The sequence below is a fragment of the Eleutherodactylus coqui genome, chromosome 2, assembly GCF_035609145.1.
Source record: "Eleutherodactylus coqui strain aEleCoq1 chromosome 2, aEleCoq1.hap1, whole genome shotgun sequence".
In the NCBI taxonomy this organism is placed as follows: Eukaryota; Metazoa; Chordata; class Amphibia; order Anura; family Eleutherodactylidae; genus Eleutherodactylus; species Eleutherodactylus coqui.
This window is the reverse complement of record NC_089838.1, coordinates 327,710,975-327,731,998: the sequence shown is the minus strand read 5'-3', so window position 1 is coordinate 327,731,998 and position 21,024 is coordinate 327,710,975. Positions and strand designations below refer to the sequence as shown.

Below are 21,024 nucleotides of genomic sequence, written 5' to 3'. Positions count from 1 at the left end.
GCAGCTCTGGAGTATAATACAGGATGTAACTCAGGATCAGTACAGGATAAGTAATGTATGCACACAGTGACTCCACCAGCAGAATAGTGAGTGCAGCTCTGGAGTATAATACAGGATGTAACTCAGGATCAGTACAGGATAAGTAATGTATGTACACAGTGACTCAACCAGCAGAATAGTGAGTGCAGCTCTGGGGTATAATACAGGATGTAACTCAGGAGCAGTATAGGATAAGTAATGTATGTACACAGTGACTCCACCAGCAGAATAGTGAGTGCAGCTCTGGAGTATAATACAGGATGTAACTCAGGATCAGTACAGGATAAGTAATGTATGCACACAGTGACTCCACCAGCAGAATAGTGAGTGCAGCTCTGGAGTATAATACAGGATGTAACTCAGGATCAGTACAGGATAAGTAATGTATGTACACAGTGACTCCACCAGCAGAATAGTGAGTGCAGCTCTGGGGTATAATACAGGATGTAACTCAGGAGCAGTATAGGATAAGTAATGTATGTACACAGTGACTCCACCAGCAGAATAGTGAGTGCAGCTCTGGGGTATAATACAGGATGTAACTCAGGAGCAGTATAGGATAAGTAATGTATGTACACAGTGACTCCACCAGCAGAATAGTGAGTGCAGCTCTGGAGTATAATACAGGATGTAACTCAGGATCACTACAGGATAAGTAATGTATGTACACAGTGACTCCACCAGCAGAATAATGAGTGCAGCTCTGGAGTATAATACAGGGTGTAACTCAGGATCAGTACAGGATAAGTAATGTATGTATACAGTGACTCCACCAGCAGAATAGTGAGTGCAGCTCTGGAGTATAATACAGGATGTAACTCAGGATCAGTACAGGATAAGTAATGTATGTACACAGTGACTCCACCAGCAGAATAGTGAGTGTAGCTCTGGAGTACAATACATGATGTAGCTCAGGATCAGTATAAATCTTCTACACAAGGCGCATCATTATTTCAGGAGGATATGGTACAAATAACTTTTTCCTTTTTCTAGAGAGACGATTGTGGAGACGATAATAGATGATTCTGTGTACCACAATTCGGGTGAGTAATTATATATAATGTATTTATACGATTTTCATAACGGTTCAAAGGCGGTAATAATTTCCTCCTAACACTCATTTGTTGAGTTTGAGAGGAGTGAGGGTTTTAGACGGATTCAAGAATTTAAAAAGTGGCAGAATTTGTCGCAATCTCATGCCAATACCTCAGTAGTGTAAAAAGTTACTCCACATTTCCAGGTGTATTTAACCCCTTAAGTATCAGGGTGTTTTAGTCCTAAAGGACCAGACACCTTTTAGGGATTTTACCCATGTAGTGTTTTTACTGCCCTAGCTTTTTTTCTCAAGCTACCAAAATTATTTTGCGTTGTTTTTTTCCCCCATTACGTATAGGGCTATTGGGTATATCTTTTTTCACTGACTTCTTTTTCCCATTTTTTAGTTTAATTGGGGTTAAAGACTAAAAAAAAATTTTTTTTACATTTCTAGCTGTTTGTGATTAAAATTAGTATATTTGCGCTAAAATGAAATACAGGAATGGGCTCCTAATTGTGTTTCAGACATTTTGATATATAATTTGTATAGTTTGGGATTACAGGTAGTATATATATATATATATATAGTTACGGTTTTGGTTGGTGCCGACAGGGAATCATTTTTTTTTTTAAAGTATATATTTTTATTTTATTCTGTAATTTTTTTAAACTTATTTTTGTACCTTTTTTTCACCATCCATTTCCCCCATAATGTCATATAAGACCTCTGGGGGTCATTCACATTGTATTTCTTTTTTTTATTTGACACTTTTCCACTGTAGCTGGAGCATCCATAGGAGCTGCATCCATAGGAGCCCCAGTTAGGCCTTAGTCACACGGGCGTTTTTTCACGCGATTTGCGGATCGCATGACGGATGCGCATCCGCAAATCGCGTGACCGGTGCGCGCAAGTCGCCCGCAAATCGCCCGAAAACTGCTCCTAGCCGCGTTTCATTAGAAACAGGCCGGAGCTGTCCAGCGCATTGCATTCAATGGAGACGGCAATAGAGCCGGCTCCATTTAAAGCAATGCGCTGCGGGCGAGCCCGGGATGAATTGTCGGGAAGGGCTTAAATATATAAGGCCTTCCCTGCAATTCATCCTAAAATGTGTAAAAATAAAATATATATATATACTCACCTTCTCCCGGCAGCCGGAGCTCCGCGCGGCCGTCCTGCAGTGGGTGTGAAGGGGGTGTGAGTCAGACCTGCCCCCTGATTGGCTCAGCGCTGAGCCAATCAGAGGCATGTCTCACTCACACCCATTCATGAATTCATGAATGGATGTGAGTCAGACCTGCCCCTGATTGGCTCAGCGCTGAGAGGCAGCAGTCACTCACCCATTCATGAATTCATGAATGGGTGTGTGAGTGAAACCTGCCTCTGATTGGTCAGGGCTGTGACCAATCAGAGGCAGATCATTCAGCAGGTGGCGATTTTAAAGCCCCGCCGGTTGAATAGTGCCGAGAAGCAGTTCAGGAGAACTGACAGCGGCCGCGGCTGGACTCCGGCTGCAGCTGAAAGGTGAGTATACAATTTTTTTTAATTTTAACACATTTTAGGATGAATTGCAGGGAAGGGCTTATATATTTAAGCCCTTCCCGACAATTCACCCCGCGCACGCCGGCAGCCCATTGCTTTCAATGGAGCGGCTGTATTGCCGGCTCCATTGAATTCAATGGGCAAACATCGTTCTTCTCTGTCACAGCTGTTACAGCTGTGGCAGAGAAGAATGATTTGTCTTCTATATGTTCTCAATGAGGTCGGCGCTGCTGCCGCCGGCCCCATTGAGCGCATATAGAGAAGAGAACAGGAATCGCAGATCGCAGATAGGTGCGATCTGCGATTTCTGTTCTATGATTTATCGGACGAGCTCATAAAAAGCGCTCATGTGTCCGATACCATTGCAAAGCAATGGTTTTATAAAATCGCCGGACGCATGCGCATGCGCAAATCGCGGCAAAAAACGCCCATCTGACTAAGGCCTTACAGGGAAAAAGATCCCCATGTAGTGACTTCAGTCACTAACAGAGCTGATCTGTGACTGCTAGGACCCTGCAACTCGGCTGTAACAGGGGGCACCCGTCGGTCACATGATCGCCAGGTTGCATAGTCGAAATAATACTTCCACTTTCACTCTTTAGTACATAGCTTTCGTTAAATGCCGTGTAGCTGGGAAATGGGAAGGTAGAAGTGATTAAAAACAGCTTCTCCTTTCTCCTCCGAGTCCTTAGCTGTGTCTGACAGCCGAGTACCCAATCTGATCCTGCTGGATTGCAGGTGCAGAGGATTTAATCCTGCGCTGTACTTCTGCTATCTGCCAGGATTAAAGTCCAGGATCAAGCGCCATATATTTACCATGCTTGGTCTTTAAGGGGTTAAAGATGGAACTAATTTATCTTCAGCATGCAATAAATGCCTCCAGCACAACTGACTTAAAGAAACCCTCATGTTAAATTCCCCTTTAGTGATTCTTTTCATCTAAAAACAATATCTTTATATTTCAGCCTATACAAACTTCGAAGACCTTCAGAAACCAAAGCCAGCAGCGGTAATTATCTAGCTCATATCTATCTAGCTCATATCTACCTATCTAATATTTCTCCTGTCTGTCTATCACCTATCTACCTCATATCTATCTGTTTATCTATCTATTTCGTATATCTATCTATTTATCTATCTATTTATCTCTATCTCCTATCTATCTATCTTGTAGATCTCCTATCTATCTTGTAGATTATCTATCTATCTCCTATCTATCTATCTATCTATCTATCTATCTATCTATCTCCTATCTATCTATCTTGTAGATCTCCTATCTATCTATCTTGTAGATCTCCTATCTATCTATCTATCTATCTATCTATCTATCTATCTATCTATCTATCTATCTATCTATCTATCTATCTATTTATCTATCTCTCCTATCTATCTATTTATCTATCTCTCCTATCTATCTATTTATCTCTATCTCCTATCTATCTATCTTGTAGATCTCCTATCTATCTATCTTGTAGATCTCCTATCTATCTATCTTGTAGATCTCCTATCTATCTATCTATCTATCTATCTATCTATCTATCTATCTATCTATCTATCTATCTATCTATCTATCTATCTATCTATCTAGTAGATCTCCTATCTATCTATCTATCTATCTATCTATCTATCTATCTATCTATCTATCTATCTATCTATCTATCTATCTATCTATCTATCTAGTAGATCTCCTATCTATCTATCTATCTATCTATCTATCTATCTATCTATCTATCTATCTATCTATCTATCTATCTATCTATCTATCTAGTAGATCTCCTATCTATCTATCTATCTATCTATCTATCTATCTATCTATCTATCTATCTATCTATCTATCTATCTATCTATCTATCTATCTATCTATCTATCAGATCTCCTATCTATCTATCTATCTATCTATCTATCTATCTATCTATCTATCTATCTATCTATCTAGTAGATCTCCTATCTATCTATCTATCTATCTATCTATCTATCTATCTATCTATCTATCTATCTATCTATCTATCTATCTATCTAGTAGATCTCCTATCTATCTATCTATTTATCTATCTCTCCTATCTATCTATTTATCTCTATCTCCTATCTATCTATTTATCTCTATCTCCTATCTATCTATCTATCTATTTATCTATCTCTCCTATCTATCTATTTATCTATCTCTCCTATCTATCTATTTATCTATCTCTCCTATCTATCTATTTATCTATCTCTCCTATCTATCTATTTATCTCTATCTCCTATCTATCTATTTATCTCTATCTCCTATCTATCTCCTCTCTATCTATCTTGTAGATCTCCTCTCTATCTATCTTGTAGATCTCCTATCTATCTATCTATCTTGTAGATCTCCTATCTATCTATCTAGTAGATCTCTATCTATCTATCTATCTATCTATCTATCTATCTATCTATCTAGTAGATCTCCTATCTATTTATCTATCTCTCCTATCTATCTGTTTATCTATCTCTCCTATCTATCTATCTATCTATCTATCTATCTATCTATCTATCTATCTATCTATCCTATCTATCTATTTATCTATCTCTCCTATCTATCTATTTATCTCTATCTCCTATCTATCTATTTATCTCTATCTCCTATCTATCTATCTTGTAGATCTCCTATCTATCTATCTTGTAGATCTCCTATCTATCTATCTATCTATCTATCTATCTATCTATCTTGTAGATCTCCTATCTATCTATCTTGTAGATCTCCTATCTATCTATCTAGTAGATCTCCTATCTATCTATCTATCTATCTATCTATCTAGTAGATCTCCTATCTATCTATCTATCTATCTATCTATCTATCTATCTATCTATCTATCTATCTAGTAGATCTCCTATCTAGTAGATCTCCTATCTATCTATCTATCTATCTATCTATCTATCTATCTATCTATCTATCTATCTATCTATCTATCTATCTATCTATCTATCTATCTAGTAGATCTCCTATCTATCTATCTATCTATCTATCTATCTATCTATCTATCTATCTATCTATCTAGTAGATCTCCTATCTATCTATCTATCTATCTATCTATCTATCTAGTAGATCTCCTATCTATCTATCTATTTATCTATCTCTCCTATCTATTTATCTATCTCTCCTATCTATTTATCTCTATCTCCTATCTATCTATTTATCTCTATCTCCTATCTATCTATCTCCTATCTATCTATCTTGTAGATCTCCTATCTATCTATCTTGTAGATCTCCTATCTATCTATCTTGTAGATCTCCTATCTATCTATCTATCTATCTATCTATCTATCTATCTATCTATCTATCTATCTATCTATCTATCTAGTAGATCTCCTATCTATCTTGTAGATCTCCTTTCTATCTATCTATTTATCTCATATCTATCTATCTATCTATCTATCTTGTAGATCTCCTATCTATCTATCTATCTTGTAGATCTCTTATCTATCTATCTATCTTGTAGATCTCCTGTCTGTCTGTCTGTCTGTCTATCTCATATCTATCTATCTAATATCTATCTATTTATCTCATATCTATCTATTTATCTCATATCTATCTATTTATCTCATATCTATCTATTTATCTCATATCTATCCATTTTTTCTCATATCTATCTATTTATCGTTGCACTGCTTAACTACAGTACCCAAATATCTGTAATACAAGGCCCCAAAGGTAAAAACCTGATCTCTGTATTCAGATCATTCTCTTTTCTTCTCTCTGCAGATTATTCTTCCTCCTCTCCTATTTGCAGATTTTCTCCCTTCTCTCTTCTGTTTGCAGATTCTTCCCTGTTCCTCCAGATTCTTCTTCTCTCTTTCTTCTGTCTGTCTGTAGATCATTATCCTCTCTATTACACTTATACATAAAGGCAGCAGCATGGAGAACATTATAGTACAGTAAGCAGCGTTGCTGTGAATCCAGTCCTGGGTTGGTGTAATAAAGCATTCACAAGAAGCAGCAGTATACGTGCGCTTCTCTTTCTCTACTTCTATGCTAAAGCTCCCTCCTCCACCTCCATAGACATCTATGAGCTGCAGCTGTAAACTGATCCCTCAGTAGGACTGATAAGTCATCCTCATCACTGCCTCATGAGGATGGATTGTTCAATGAGTTGGTTTTTTTTGAACTATGTGTAGCAAATTCAAGCACTAAGGGGGAGCCTCAGGTATAGTAGCTGCAGGTCTGGAAGGTAATCAGGGATGAGCCAGAAGTCAGCAATGGGAGGTCTTGGTTTGCAGTACAAAATGGATTGGGTAGGTAACGTAGTCAGATGGAAAGCCAGAAATCGGTATCAGGAGGTCTTGTCACAATAGCAGAGGAGCAGGCGAAAGTGGAGCTGAGCAATCAATGCTGAGGAGCAGAATAATCACACACTAAGCGAGTGGCAGAGCCAGGCTTTTATAGGAAGTGCAATCAAGGAACAGGGAGGGGCCAAATTGGGAACAAGGAGCTAGGGACAAGAACAAGGGTATGCAGGGGAGCTTGTCTAGCAAGCTGGATAGTTCACTGCGGAGAGCCACTGACACTACCACTACCACAGACACTACACTAGGCAGACAAAGGGGTAAAAGGCATCTGGTAAAGAGGCATATTTACATAATTGGAACTATTACAAGTTTTCCTACCTAAGCGTCTAGAACTGAGTTTTGAAAATACAATTATCATGCCGTCTACTCTTTAAGCAGCGAGTTGTTTTTTCACAGGATGAAAGCATGGTGTATGCTACGGTGAATCACTCTGTGAAGCCACCACCGATAAAGCCAGAAGTATTAGAGGAGCCGGAGGTGGTTTATGCTGCTGTCAAGAAGACGTGACGTCATATCCTATGTGATATTGTATATATTTTATTTTAGTTTTTTACTCTTAAGCCCCTCCCTTAGTTATTTGCTACTAGAATTATTATTCTACCATAGATATAAGATGACTGTTTGCAATTTCTGTTATAAAAGTGATCAACAGTCATTATACATTCATTCAATGTATGCATCCAGTACTGGAAGGGAAATAAAGAGGATTTCATTGGGGTTATTTTACAGTTTTTAAAAAAAAATAAAAATTACTTTATCAGTACTAGGTTGTATCAGGACCCGATCCCGCTCCGTACGCGGTAGGTGCCGACTGTATGTGCCCTGCGAATAAGAGTCTCAATCAACATTTATGCTGATTGCAGTTGTTAATCCTTTTAATGCTGCTGTCACTTCTAGGAGCAGTATTTAAATTACCCAATTTGAAAGTCCCGAATGGTCCCCTCGCGATGAGATCATGAGGCGCTGCTTGGTTGTTATGGCAGCCTGGGAATTTCTGAATGGCCCTAGAGCTGCCATGCATGAATGCCTATCAAGGAGTGTCTCTGGCCCATTTTGATGACTGTCTGTCAGAATACAGTATAATGCAATACTACGGTATTACATTATACTGTATGAGTGATCAAATGATCGCAAGATCAAGTTCCCTTCGGGAACTAACAAATAAGTGATTTTTTTTATTGTAAAAAATAAAAGATATTAACTCTTTCCAATCCAATTTGTATCCTGGTTTTCCTAGGGGGCTTACTCTTTTTCTGCTGTTATACAACGGCGCTATCTGCTGGTTAAAGCCAGTACTGCATGAGGTGACACATTGGATAGGCTCCAACAGCAGAGAGGCTGGCAATATACAGTAAGAGAACCCCGATGGATGACTTCTAACACCGGAGCTGTACAGCCTTAAATCATAATGAATTCAGAGGTCAGACAGTGGATTGGAAAGGGTTAAAAGTAAAAAAAAAGTAATACAGTTTGAGCAGCAGCTGAGGTGCACTTAAATCAAGGATGAATACTCATATCTTCATACTCTTTATTATCAACACACAGCCACTGCATGTCCTGCAATGTTTCAACTGCTGGTATCAGTCTTGTTCAAGCAAGCTTGAAAAAAATATATTTGGTATTACCGCATCCATGAAAGTCCGATCTATCAAAATAATGCGTTATTTATCCTAAACGATGAATTTAATCAGAAAGAATAAACTCACAATGCCAGAATTGAATTTTTGGGGGGATAAAAAAAATTTGATTAAAAGCAATCAAAAAGTGGTATGCACTCCAAAATGGAAAGCCACAAACGAGCCTTCAGAAAGCATCATCAGCAGAAAGATCAAACAGTTATGGCTGTGACAGGGTAAATAAATAAATGTGTGTATATAAGATATATATAATTATATATATATATTTTTTAAATAGAACAGCAAATAACTCTATGACTTTGGAATTGCAGTAATCCTACAGAATCAGGCTGGGCTCACATGGGCAGATTCCAACTGCGGAATTTGCAATTGAAGGATTCGCACAAAACGCTTGCATCGATAAGCATGTACTTATGTTTTTTCGCTCACACTTGCGGATACGAATCACATCTTCCACGGGCAAAGGAAAAACAGCAACATACTCTATTTTGCCGCAGATTCCGCATGGATGGCCTCTATTGAAGTCAATGGAGGCCGTCCGACCCACAGCCGATCTACAATTAACATCGCGTATGGGATGCGGGTACCCATGTCATTTCTGAGCGATGGCATGGGAAATGCAAACATTCCAAAAAACTGTACTGCGCATGACTGATGGCGAGCCGCAGCGGTCATCCACAATACAGCAAATTAAGGTAAGCAGGGTCGCCGGCCGGGCTCACAGCCGGAATCCTCTGCATGTGGAATCCTGTCCGCCTATGTAAGCCTCGCCTCACAGGGTAAACTTATGTCAGTGTGTGCCTTAAAAACAATACCCGTCCCAAATTGTGTTTTTTTTTTTTTTTTTGCCATTTCACTCCACTTAAACATTTTTTACAATTTTTTTACTACATTAAGTAGTGCCATTGAAAAATACAACTTGTCCCACAGAAAACAAGCCCTCAGACAGCGACGTCAATGGAAAAATAAAAGGCTTATGATTTCTTGAAATTTGGGAGGAGAAACCAAAAATTTTAAAAAAAGCATACACGTCAATTTAGGTGTTAAACAGGATGGAACCTGGGATAAAGTCAGCAGAACGGGCTGCATGCTTCTGCTGTCACAGCCCTGCTGCCTCAATACCCGGTTTTTCTTTCATACTTCACTTCCTTTGGGCTCTTCTTGGGTCCGGCTCCCGATGCTGTCAATGTGCCAAATGGGTGGCCCAATCACTCACTGTCAATCAGACTTTATGCCAACCTGCTTATTTTCTTTAGTTTTTTTTTCATATACATTGGCGCAATTAAAAAAATGTCTGAAGTGCCAGGAATTCGGAGCCCTGCTTATTGATACAATTATAGGATTATACTGTAAATGTGTTACCTCGAATGGAAATTATGTCGGATGGAAATTATTTATTCCTGTAGGAAATCCATTTTGACCATGTCGTAAGGTATTTCTACATTTTTCCTTCTTGGAGACGTCTGGTTTTTTCAAAGTTGCTTAGTGTGCAGATCTCGTTTAGCCACCTCAAACTTCATAAATAAAGAATTTCTACAAAAAAATTATATTGGGAGAGTTAATAGAAGGTGGGAATGTAAATATGCATTAATTATGTATAATGGTGTAGGGGACTGTAGCTCTATAATTAATTATGGAATCACTGTATGGAATGTTCTGTACTTCTCCAAGCACAGCCTTCTCCAAGGCTGTGCTTGGAGAAGTACAGCTGCTCCACGAAGGTCCCCTCATTACTGAACACTGTGATGAAGGGACTCCCCACAGGGATGAAGGAATCCCCTGCAGCGATGATTTTCAGGGGGTAAGGGAGATGACTTAAACTATAAGCCCTACCCCGAAAGCCATCCCCAGCTGTAGAAAAAAATTAAGAAATTTACTCACCTAGAAGCACTGTCTGAGTCTTCTCCTTGTCTCTGGCAGTCTTCTTCTGTATTCTGGTGGGATTGAAAAATGACTCCTGAATGACAGATTATTGCTGCCTCTGATTGGTCACAGCACTCAGCCAAACAGAGGCAGCGCTTTCTGGAGGCGGGGATTTTTCAATCCTCGGCCACCAGAATACAGAAGAAGACTGCCGGAGACGCCGGAGCCAGACAGCACTTCTAGCTGAGTTAATTTTTTTTTTTCTACAGCTACTGTTTTTCAGTGTAGGGCTTATGTTTCAAGGCCCCCCTATCCCGAAAATCATCACTGCAGGGATTGTCTTCTTTCCATTGCTTTCAATGGGGTGTCACAGTGTTCAGTGATGAGGGGACTCCCCGTGGGGATTAACTGAACCCTTGGGGAGTTCCCTCATCCCCATGGGGACTAAAGGGTTAACAGCGGAGCACTTAAATGGTGCTTCTGGACAGAAGCACCTTTTAAATGCCCTGCTGTAAGCAGCGGGAAAGCTAGTCCCTGCACAGGAGTTTCCATTTACTCCTACCCCCATAGGAGTAAATGGAAACTCCTGCAAAATGCGCACCTATGCCCTATCTTTTTTAGGTGCGCGCTGTTTTGCACTTCTAATTCCGTACATATAAATGCTTCTATAAGAACCCATTGGTTCTTTTAAAACTGCACATTATGCGCACACAAAACACGTTTGTGTGAATGAGGCCTGAATGACTTGATTAAAGATAAGCGTACTCATCCGAGCTTGATGCTCGTTACTCGAGGCGAGCACCACGCGATGTTCGAGTCAATTCCATTTAATTCCCTGAAAGTTTTGCGCCATTTTCTGGCCAATAGAAACACAGGGAAGGCATTACAACTTCCTCCTGTGACGTTCCAGCCCTATCCCACCCCCCTGCAGTGAGTGCCTGGTGAGATCAAGTGACCCCCGAGTATTTAAAGTGGGGCCGCCCGCGGCTCGCCACAGTCACAGCCTGTTTGCAGACTTCTGTATAATTTTTTTCTGGCTGCAGTTTGCGTTACATAACCGCTGTCAGCCTCCAACTGTACGCCAATAATTCCAAAATTTTTTACACCGCTCTGTGTCTGCCGTCAACTTTATGCACAGCGTACGGCGATAGCCCCTGATAGAGCGAAAGTTATATAGACGCTATATAGCCGGTATTCTTTTTCAAAAATTTTTAAAAATAAAAGCTCCTTCTTACGGCTACCTGTGACCGTGTGCATTTTACAGGTTGTCTGATGGGAGTTGTAGTCCATCACTATTGCATGGTTAGGCCTGTTTACCGCCTTCCTGACTATTTTTTTCTGCCTGGAGTTTGCCTTACTATACTGCTCTCAGCGACAAAGTCTACGCACATAATTCCAAGATTATTTACACCGGCCTGTGTCTGCAGTGAATGTGACGCTCAGCGTACGGCCAACACAGGTACTTATAGAGGGAAAGTGATATACACACTATATAGCCTGTCTTCTTTAAAAAAAAACAAAACACAAAAAGCTCCTTCGTTGGGCTACCTCTGACCGTCTGCATTTTACTGGGTGCCTGGTGGGAGTTTTGGTGCATCACTATTGCATTGCTAGGCCTGTTTGCGGCCTTCTTTCCATTTTTTTCTGCCTGGAGTTAGCGTTACAATTCCGCTCTCTGCGTGAAAGTGTACGCATATAATTGCATAATTATTTACACTGCTCTGTGTCTGCTCTATTCGTAATCCACCATGCTGTGGGGTAGGGGTAGGGGTCGAGGATATGGACGCGGGCGAGGATGTTCCAAGTGAGGGTGTGGGCACAGGCCAAGTTCCTGGTCCAGGTGTATCCCAGCCGGCTGCTGCGGGATTAGGAGAGAGGCAAGTTTCTGGGGTCCCCAGCTTCATATCCAAATTTATGGGTCCACGTGGTAGACCTTTATTACAAACAGAGTAGTGTGAGCAGGTCCTGTCGTGGATAGCAGAAAATGCATCCAGCAATGTATCAGGCACCCAGTCTTCTATGCAGTCCACTGCTGAAACTCTGAATCCTCTGGCTGCTGCTCCTCCTTCCTCACAGCCTATACTGCTGCTACAAAAATGGTACTGGGGTCTGCATATGCTTCTGCTACATAAATGTTACAGGGGTCTGCTGATACTGCTGCTACAGAAATGTTACAGGGGTCTGCGTATACTGCTGCTAGAGAAATGTTAGTGGGGTCTGCTTATACTTCCACTACAGAAATGGTACTGGGGTCTGCCTATACTGCAGCTACAAAAATGTTACAGGGGTCTGCCTATACTGCTGCTACAGAAATGTTCCTGGGGTCTGTTTATACCTTTGCTACAGGAATGTTACAGCGGTCTGTCTATACTATGGGTGCACTAATTCTTCCCATCGCGATGTTTTACCTATGTAGCACAAATAATACAGTGACTGACTAGGCCAGAATTGCTGACCGAGGCCAAGTTGCTTGGCGGGGCGAAACTCTCCCATGGTTGGGCACTCCGATTTCTTCCTGTGTAATACCATCTTTGTGCACTTACAGCATAGGCTAGGCCAAGGAAATCAAAGACTGCCCCTTCCAGTGTTGAGCTATCTATGTTGTGACACATGGATTTCCCGTTGCTATGTAACTCAGGGCACCTTGGGTCACAAAGGTGGAGGCTTGGAACGGAGCCTTACCCTGGGCCCGCTAACGTGCTTCCCACACAGACTATAGCGGGTCCTGGTCATGGTTTCTTGGCCTTGTGAGGCCACCTCCTCCTCCTGCTTGGGGTCAGGGGGTCAGCATTGCGCATCATGTATTTTCTCTCGTGTTACCACAGTTATCTGAGAAACTCGTTTGGGCCACAGGAGAGGAGCATAACTGCATTAATGAGACCTTCACAGGTGTACTAGCATCAATGTCCGCTTCCTGCCTACGATTGCTGAAGCTGTTGGCTGAGGCCTATGTCCCGGGGGAACTGCAACAGCACCAGGTTGGGCCTGTGGAACTTTTTCCTGGCTAATGCAGTCTTTGGAGTGGTGAAAGAAAACGTAACGGATTTACTGAGACCTTCACGGTGTACTAGCATCGAAGTCCGCTTCATGCCTACAATTGCTGAAGCTGTTGGCCGAGGCCTATGTCCCGGGGGAACTGCAACAGCACCAGGTTGGGCCTGTGGAACTTTTTCCTGGCTAATCCAGTCTTTGGAGCGGTGAAAGAAAACGTAAGTGTTATCGGACCACACCGGTACTGATCTGATGACCTCGTTGCCAGGTGCCAAATTGGTAGATATGGAAGCCCGTGATGAGGAGATTTTGCTAGCATTATCTATCACTAGCATGAAATCATTATCAACATTACCAATTCTTATACAGAAAGAAGAGGGCGTATCCAAATGTTGCCCTAAATAAGCGCTGCGGAATTAGTTGGCGCTATACAAATAAAGATTATTATATATTATGTTGCCTGGTACAAAGATTAGTGTTACGTAGCTAACTGTTAGGTGAAAATACTTATTGATCACAAGACTTATTGACATCTACCAAATAGTCTCAAAGCTCTTAAGGCCCGTCTCAGACATAGAAATTACCTAAATCAGGATATTGCTGTTGCATTAGACAATAGTTCTGCAATAGTTGTGTGTCTTCTCTGTTAACATAGCTTAGCCTTATTTAATTTGTCTGTTGACTTCTTATCTTAAAATCCTAGTTCCCGTCACTACAAAGCATAGGTTTTAGTCTTCTATTTAAGGGTCAATAGTCCAATACAAGGTAAGAAACATACACTTATTGCATTCTGTAACTTAACACTTTATATTCCATGACATAAGTGATTTAATGAGACCTTCACAGGTGTACTAGCATTGAAGTCCGCTTCATGCCTACGATTGCTGAAGCTGTGGCCCGAGGCCCATGTCATCAGCGCAGTGTAAGTCTGCCATGTTTGGCCAATCTGATTTCTTTATTGTTTATGTCTGGGGTTGCGTTGGACCCACCTATGCTGTTGGTGCCCACTTAGTTCCCATCGCGGTGTTTGACCTGTCTGGCACAAAGACACTGACTGACTTGGGTAAGGGGTAGAGTGCAGATGGCTTTCCCCTTGCGGTGTCAATTGAGCTATCTGACACCTAGACAGAATGAATACTGTGTGGGCACATGGATTCCCCATAGCTATGTAACTCATGCCTACGTTTGCAGCTCCTGACGGAGGTTGGCACTTTACTGGAATGAAGATCAAATGTCAATTTCTCATTGATTCTCAACTGCATTGTGGGCTATCGCCCCGCCCCTTTTAAAGAGGGTCACTACCTGGCCCTGCCAACCCTCTGCAGTGTGTGCCTCCGGTTCCTCCTCATCGCAGACACACTTATAAATAGACATGAGGGGGGTGTTGCAATTAAGTGAGCGTGTGGCATGAGGGCAGCTGAAGGCTGCGCAGGGACACTTTTGTGTGCACTGCGGACGTAGGGTCGTGCGCGGGGGGGGGGGGGGGGTGCAGCATGTAACCCAGGAGAAGAGGCAGCGGTGTGTCCCGCAGGCAGTGATTGTGCTTGGATGGGGGTAGTGTGGTGCTTAGCTAAGGTGTGCCTTCCCAATGAGGGTTTGTCTCCTGAGATGCAGCCCAGCATGTTGCCCCTCGCCTGCCCTATCCGTTTCTGTGTCGTTTCCATCACTTTTTTGGGTTTTCCAGATTTTCACAAATTAAAACCTTAGCGGAGCATGGGTCATATACAAAAATGCTCGAGTCACCCATTGACTTCAATGGGGTTCATTACTCTAGATGAACTCTCGAGCATCGCGAAAAGTTCGACTCGAGCAACGAGCACCCGAGCATTTTGGTGCTCGCTTATCTCCAGACTTGATCCATTTTTTTTCTATGCACTAATATGATTACGATGATAACAAAATGATTTATTTTTTTAGGCTTTTCCACTTTTGCTCAATAAAATCCCTTTTATTTGGAAATTATTAATATTATGGAGGTAGGGGAGAGATGGGAGGACCTGGATCGATTCCGCCTGTATCACCGATTCGTCACGGTTCGACTAATCAGAGCGCTCCTACTGCTGTGAACACTTGTCACAGCAGAGCTTTGATTGATCACCCTAACAGGATTGCAAGCGCAGAGTCATTAGAATACAAGTGGATTTGTACCCAGCTTTCCCAGATTCCTGTACGCATGCAGAATAAAAGCGCAAAAAAACCCCTATTGATCCAGTCTAAAGCCTCCAGCACCCTACAATACCCACACACACTTGTTGCTACCACCAGTTTTTGTTTTCCAGGCAAGCTGGAACCCAGACTTATGAATTATTAACACAATCTTCAGAGTTTTGGTTCATTTTAAAACAAACAAGGTGTGACTAATAAATTGCAGAATTATACTAAAAAAGACTAGCAGTGCAGATATATATATATATATATACTGTATATATTGTGAGACGGTGACCGGCAAGGTGCTGGAGGGCAGGTATGTGTCACCTAGGATGCTCTCCTATGCTGCCCTGGGCAGCGCTTAGGCAGATACGTGCCACCGAGCAGCCTGGGCTCGGTGGAGGAAGCCGGCAGTATAGTGTTAGTAGCATTAAGCTACTAACACGTTGTAGTGTGTAAGTGGCTCCAAGCCACATAATCCGGGCCGGCTTTTCCTGGAGTGACCAAAGCGAAGGGTGGGATGGTCACTCCCACGTACCAGGTGGGGCTGGTACCAGGCCATATAAAGCCTGGGCCTACAGGGCCTAGGAGAGAGCTGAGACCTCTGCAGGTCTGAGAGTCCTGGCTGGCTGTGTGCAGGAGCCATTTTGATTACCAGTGTGTAGACAGGAACGCTACATGTTTAGTAAGTGCTCAGACGAGCAGGATTTCCTTTATGTTTGGCTGATGTTAAAGCCTGTATTTTGTGTTGTTTGCTTGGAAATAAACCCAGGCAAAGCCTGGACTAAAGACTTTATCGCATGTGTCACTGTCTCTGACTGCTTATGCCCAGGTTGCTACCGATCCTAAACGCTAATCCCTCACATATTGGTGTTTGGATGCGGGCAGCGGTCTTAAAGAGACATACACCAATTAATGGACATTTTGCTGCAGCAGCTGGAGAACCGTTGCTAAGGGCAACCGCCCAACTGAGATTGACGGGAGAGTGCTGTAACCCCCAGGTCCTGGGTGAAAGCTGCAGTGGCACAGCCATCAGATCCTGCCAAGATGGAGGAACTGATAAAGCAGCTAGTACAAATGAACGTGCAGCAACAGCAAGCGTTGGCCCAGCAGCAACAAGTAGCGGCGACCCAGCAAAAGATCCATGAGGAGGCCATGAGAGCTCAGGCCGAGACTAATGCTCTCCTGGCGCAAAGTGTGCAGAGGTCGTCTGGTTCGCTCCCCACCACCCGTACCGCGGTACAGACGGCCTTACAAAAGATGACGGCCACCGATGACATCGAGGCCTATCTCGCGGTCTTTGAGAGAGTGGCTGAGAGGGAGAAATTACCAGCGCCTCAGTGGGCGGAGGTAGTAGCGCCTTTCCTGACAGGAGAACCCCAAAAGGCCTACTTTGACCTCGGTGAGCAGGATGCCAAGGACTATATCAAGCTCAAAGGGGAGATCCAGGCACGCTTGGGCGTGGACACCCATGTGCGGGCCCGACAAGTACACGCCTGGACTTGCGCAGACGACCTACCAGCTCGCTCCCAGATGTACGACCTGCTCCAAATGGTGAGAAAGTGGCTGCAGCCGGAGGAGGCGTCCCCGGCAGAGACCGTACAAAAAGTGGTTCATCCGCTCGTTGCCCCCCGCAATTCAGCGCTGGGTGGGACAAGGGGGTCCCCAGGATGTGGGCCAACTCGTGAGCCTCGTCGAGAGGTATAAAGCCACGGAGGACTTACTGCAAGCCGTGCCTCCTCGACGTTCCGACCCCGGGAACAGCAAGTCGGCCGGAGCACCTGGTAAGACTGTTCCATATGTAAGGGGTGTCAAAAGTGTCCCCAGGGGAGGCGGCTCAGAGGGGGATCGTTTGGGGCAGAGGAGGAGCCCCAAATGGACATTCGGGTCCCGGGTAGAACCCCAAGGAGACCGGGCCCCCATACGATGTTGGCGCTGTCATGAGCATCTTGCTGCCAACTGTCCCCTCACTGGGGAACCCATGGACTGCGACTCTGCCTGGCGGAGGTCGATGTTCGCACGGCCAGTATGTTCTGCAGAGACTGTTTCAGAGACTGATCGACAATTATGTCACCTAAGGGCGCCCACCCACTGGCGTTTGCAATTTTCGTGCGTGAAAAACGCAGCGTTTTCGCCGCGTTTTCCGCGGCGTTTTTTGCGGCGTTTTCGCGGCTTTTTCGCGCCTTTTCCATTAATTTCCATTGACATTCATGGGTGCATTAGGAGAAAAATAAGGACACATATGCAACTGACAGTTCCTATGTTAAAAATCGCAACGCACCGCAAAAAAAAACGCCAGTGGACAGGAGTACATTCAATTCTAATTGCTCTTGAGAAAAAACGCAAAACGCAAAGAAAAAAAATCGCCAGTGGGTGGGCGCCCTTAAGGTGAATGACTTTACGGTGACAGCTCTACTGGACTCAGGGAGCTTGGTTACGCTGGTGCACTCCAGCCTGGTCGATCCCACAACCTTCACCGGCCGTCGCATGGGGGTTGTGTGTGTGCATGGGGACACCAAGGAGTATCCTATTGCCCTTGTAAGACTTGAGACTCCGTGTGGACTTGCCACCCATGAGGTGGGCGTTGTAAAATCCCTAATGCACACCGTGATCCTCGGGAGAGACTTTCCCTTATTTTGGGACTTGTGGCGACACCGAGGGTCGTCTGCAAATAAGGTTCATGATAATGCAAATGTGTATGACGTGTGTCCAGAACCGTTTGACCCTGAGGGTACAGTTCCAGCCGTAGGGGTGACCCAAGAGAATGGGGATAACTTTCCCTTAACAGTATTGGCGGGTGAGACGGAGGTACAGGATGAAGTAGTTGCTATGCCTGACTTAGAGGTCTCACGTGCCAATTTCGGAACTGAGCAGCTCCGAGACCCCACCTTAGTAAAAGCTAGGGAAAATGTTAAAGTGATAAATGGGGAGCCTCAATTCCCAGGGGCTGATACTGTGTTTCCACACCTTGCAGTCAACCAAGAATTGTTGTATCAGGTTGACAAGGTCCGTGGGGAGGTTGTGGAACAGCTGGTGGTACCTCAGTCCTATCGTAGGATGGTCTTAGACCTGGCGCACAAGCATGTGCTGGTAGGTCATCTCGGGAGCGAAAAGACTAAGGAACGCATCCTTCAGCGTTTTTTTCTGGCCTGGGGTACATGGTGATGTAAAATGTTACTGTGAGTCGTGCCCGGAGTGTCAAATAACAGCTCCTATGCCCCATTACCGGAACCCCTTAGTGCCCTTGCCCATCATAGAGGTGCCGTTCGAGCGGATCGCTATGGACCTAGTTGGGCCCTTGGTAAAGTCTGCCCAGGGTTACCAACATATATTGGTGGTTGTAGACTATGCCACCCGTTACCCCGAAGCCGTTCCTTTACGCAATACGTCATCCAAGGGTATTGCAAAGGAACTACTTCACACGTTCTCCCGCACGGGCATACCAAAAGAGATCCTGACGGACCAAGGAACCCCCTTTATGTCAAAGGTGATGAAGGAATTGTGTAAGCTGCTGAATATTAAGCACTTACGGACGTCTGTGTACCACCCACAGACGGATGGTCTGGTTGAGAGATTTAATAATACCCTAAAAAGCATGCTAAAAAGGGTAGTCAATAAGGATGGGAAGGATTGGGACTGTCTGCTGCCATATTTAATGTTCTCAATCCGTGAAGTCCCACAATCCTCCACTGGGTTCTCTCCCTTTGAATTAGTTTATGGTAGACATCCCCGAGGGCTCCTTGATGTAGCTAAGGAGACCTGGGAGCACGAGTCCACCCCCTACAGGAGTGTTATTGAACACATTTCCCTCATGCAAGATCGAATTGCGGCGGTCATGCCCATTGTTAGAGAACATTTACGGCAGGCTCAAGAAGCCCAAAGCCGGGTATATAACAGGTCCGCCAAGGTGAGAACCTTCAACCCTGGGGATCGGGTACTAGTGTTGGTGCCCACCCTAGAAAGTAAATTCCTAGCAAAATGGCAAGGGCCCTATGAAATAATTGAGAAAGTCGGAGAGGTAAATTATAAGGTATACCAGCCAGGTAGGCGGAAACCAGAACAGTTGTACCATGTAAACGTAATTAAGCCATGGAAGGACAGAGAAGCCCTGACTGCAGTGAGCACCCCCCATGGTGGGGTCCCAGAGGTGTGTGTATCAGGGTCCCTGTCCAAATCCCAACAACAAGAGTCGAGGGAGTTTATACAACGTAACTCAGATGTGTTCTCTGATATACCAGGGCGTACTGGAGTCATAAAACACGACATTATAACTGAACCAGGGGTAAAGGTTCAGTTGAAACCGTACAGGATTCCAGAAGCCCGCAGACGAGCCATCTCAGAGGAGGTCAAGAAAATGCTAGATCTCGGAGTAATTGAGGAGTCGAAAAGCGAATGGTCCAGCCCTATCGTGCTGATACCAAAACCTGATGGCTCTCTGCGCTTCTGTAACGACTTCCGGAAGCTAAATGACGTGTCAAAATTTGACGCATACCCAATGCCGAGAGTGGACGAGTTAATTGAGAGACTGGGTCATGCCAGGTACTTTTCCACTCTCGATCTTACTAAAGGCTACTGGCAGGTTCCCCTTACAGAGAGCGCGAAAGAAAAGACTGCGTTTGCCACACCAGAAGGGTTGTTTCAGTACATCTGCCTACCCTTCGGTTTGCATGGAGCCCCAGCAACCTTCCAAAGATTGATGGATATCATACTCAAACCCCATCGTCAATATGCGTCAGCATATTTAGATGATATCATCATCTTTAGCGAAGACTGGGACAGCCATCTACCCAAGGTACAGGCAGTACTGAACTCCCTTAGAAAAGCAGGGCTCACAGCAAACCCAAAGAAGTGCGCCATAGGCCTCGAAGAAGCACGATACCTGGGGTATGTAATAGGCAGGGGTATTATAAAACCCCAGATCAATAAAGTTGAAGCCGTTAAGGCCTGGCCACAACCCACTATTAAAAAGCAGGTGAGAGCTTTTTTAGGCATTGTAGGGTACTATAGGTGGTTCGTGCAGAACTTTGCTAGCATAGCAGCACCCCTAACAGACTTGACCAAGAACAGCAAGTCAGTCATGGTCAAGTGGAAACCTGACGCAGAAAAGGCGTTCCAAGAGTTAAAACGGGCCCTCTGTAAACGTCCAGTGTTAGTCACACCCAATTTCAAAAGAGAATTTATTGTCCAAACAGACGCGTCCGATGTGGGACTGGGAGCAGTTCTGTCCCAGGAAGTAGAGGGAGAGGAACATCCCGTGATATATCTGAGCAGGAAGCTGACGCCACCGGAAAAAAATTACAGTATCGTTGAGCTGGAGTGCCTAGCCATCAAGTGGGCCCTGGAATCCCTAAAATACTACCTGCTAGGTCGGCACTTCAGGCTGATCACAGACCACTCCCCCTTAACCTGGATGTCACAGGCAAAAGAAAGAAATGCCAGAGTCACTAGATGGTTCCTGACCCTTCA

General features: G+C 43.8%; 1 protein-coding gene across 2 annotated transcripts in view; it reads left to right on the top strand.

The window, feature by feature from the left end:
* The window catches only part of LOC136613017 (uncharacterized), a 75,489-nt gene extending 67,233 nt beyond the window's left edge, over window positions 1-8,256 (top strand). For both annotated transcript variants that reach the window (XM_066593814.1, XM_066593815.1), the window contains 3 exons: window positions 1,033-1,082; window positions 3,580-3,623; window positions 7,316-8,256. In XM_066593814.1, the coding sequence (XP_066449911.1) occupies window positions 1,033-1,082; window positions 3,580-3,623; window positions 7,316-7,426 (205 nt within the window). In that variant the 3' untranslated portion in view covers window positions 7,427-8,256. The remainder of the gene's footprint in view (window positions 1-1,032; window positions 1,083-3,579; window positions 3,624-7,315) is intronic.
* Window positions 8,257-21,024: the final 12,768 nt, after the last annotated feature.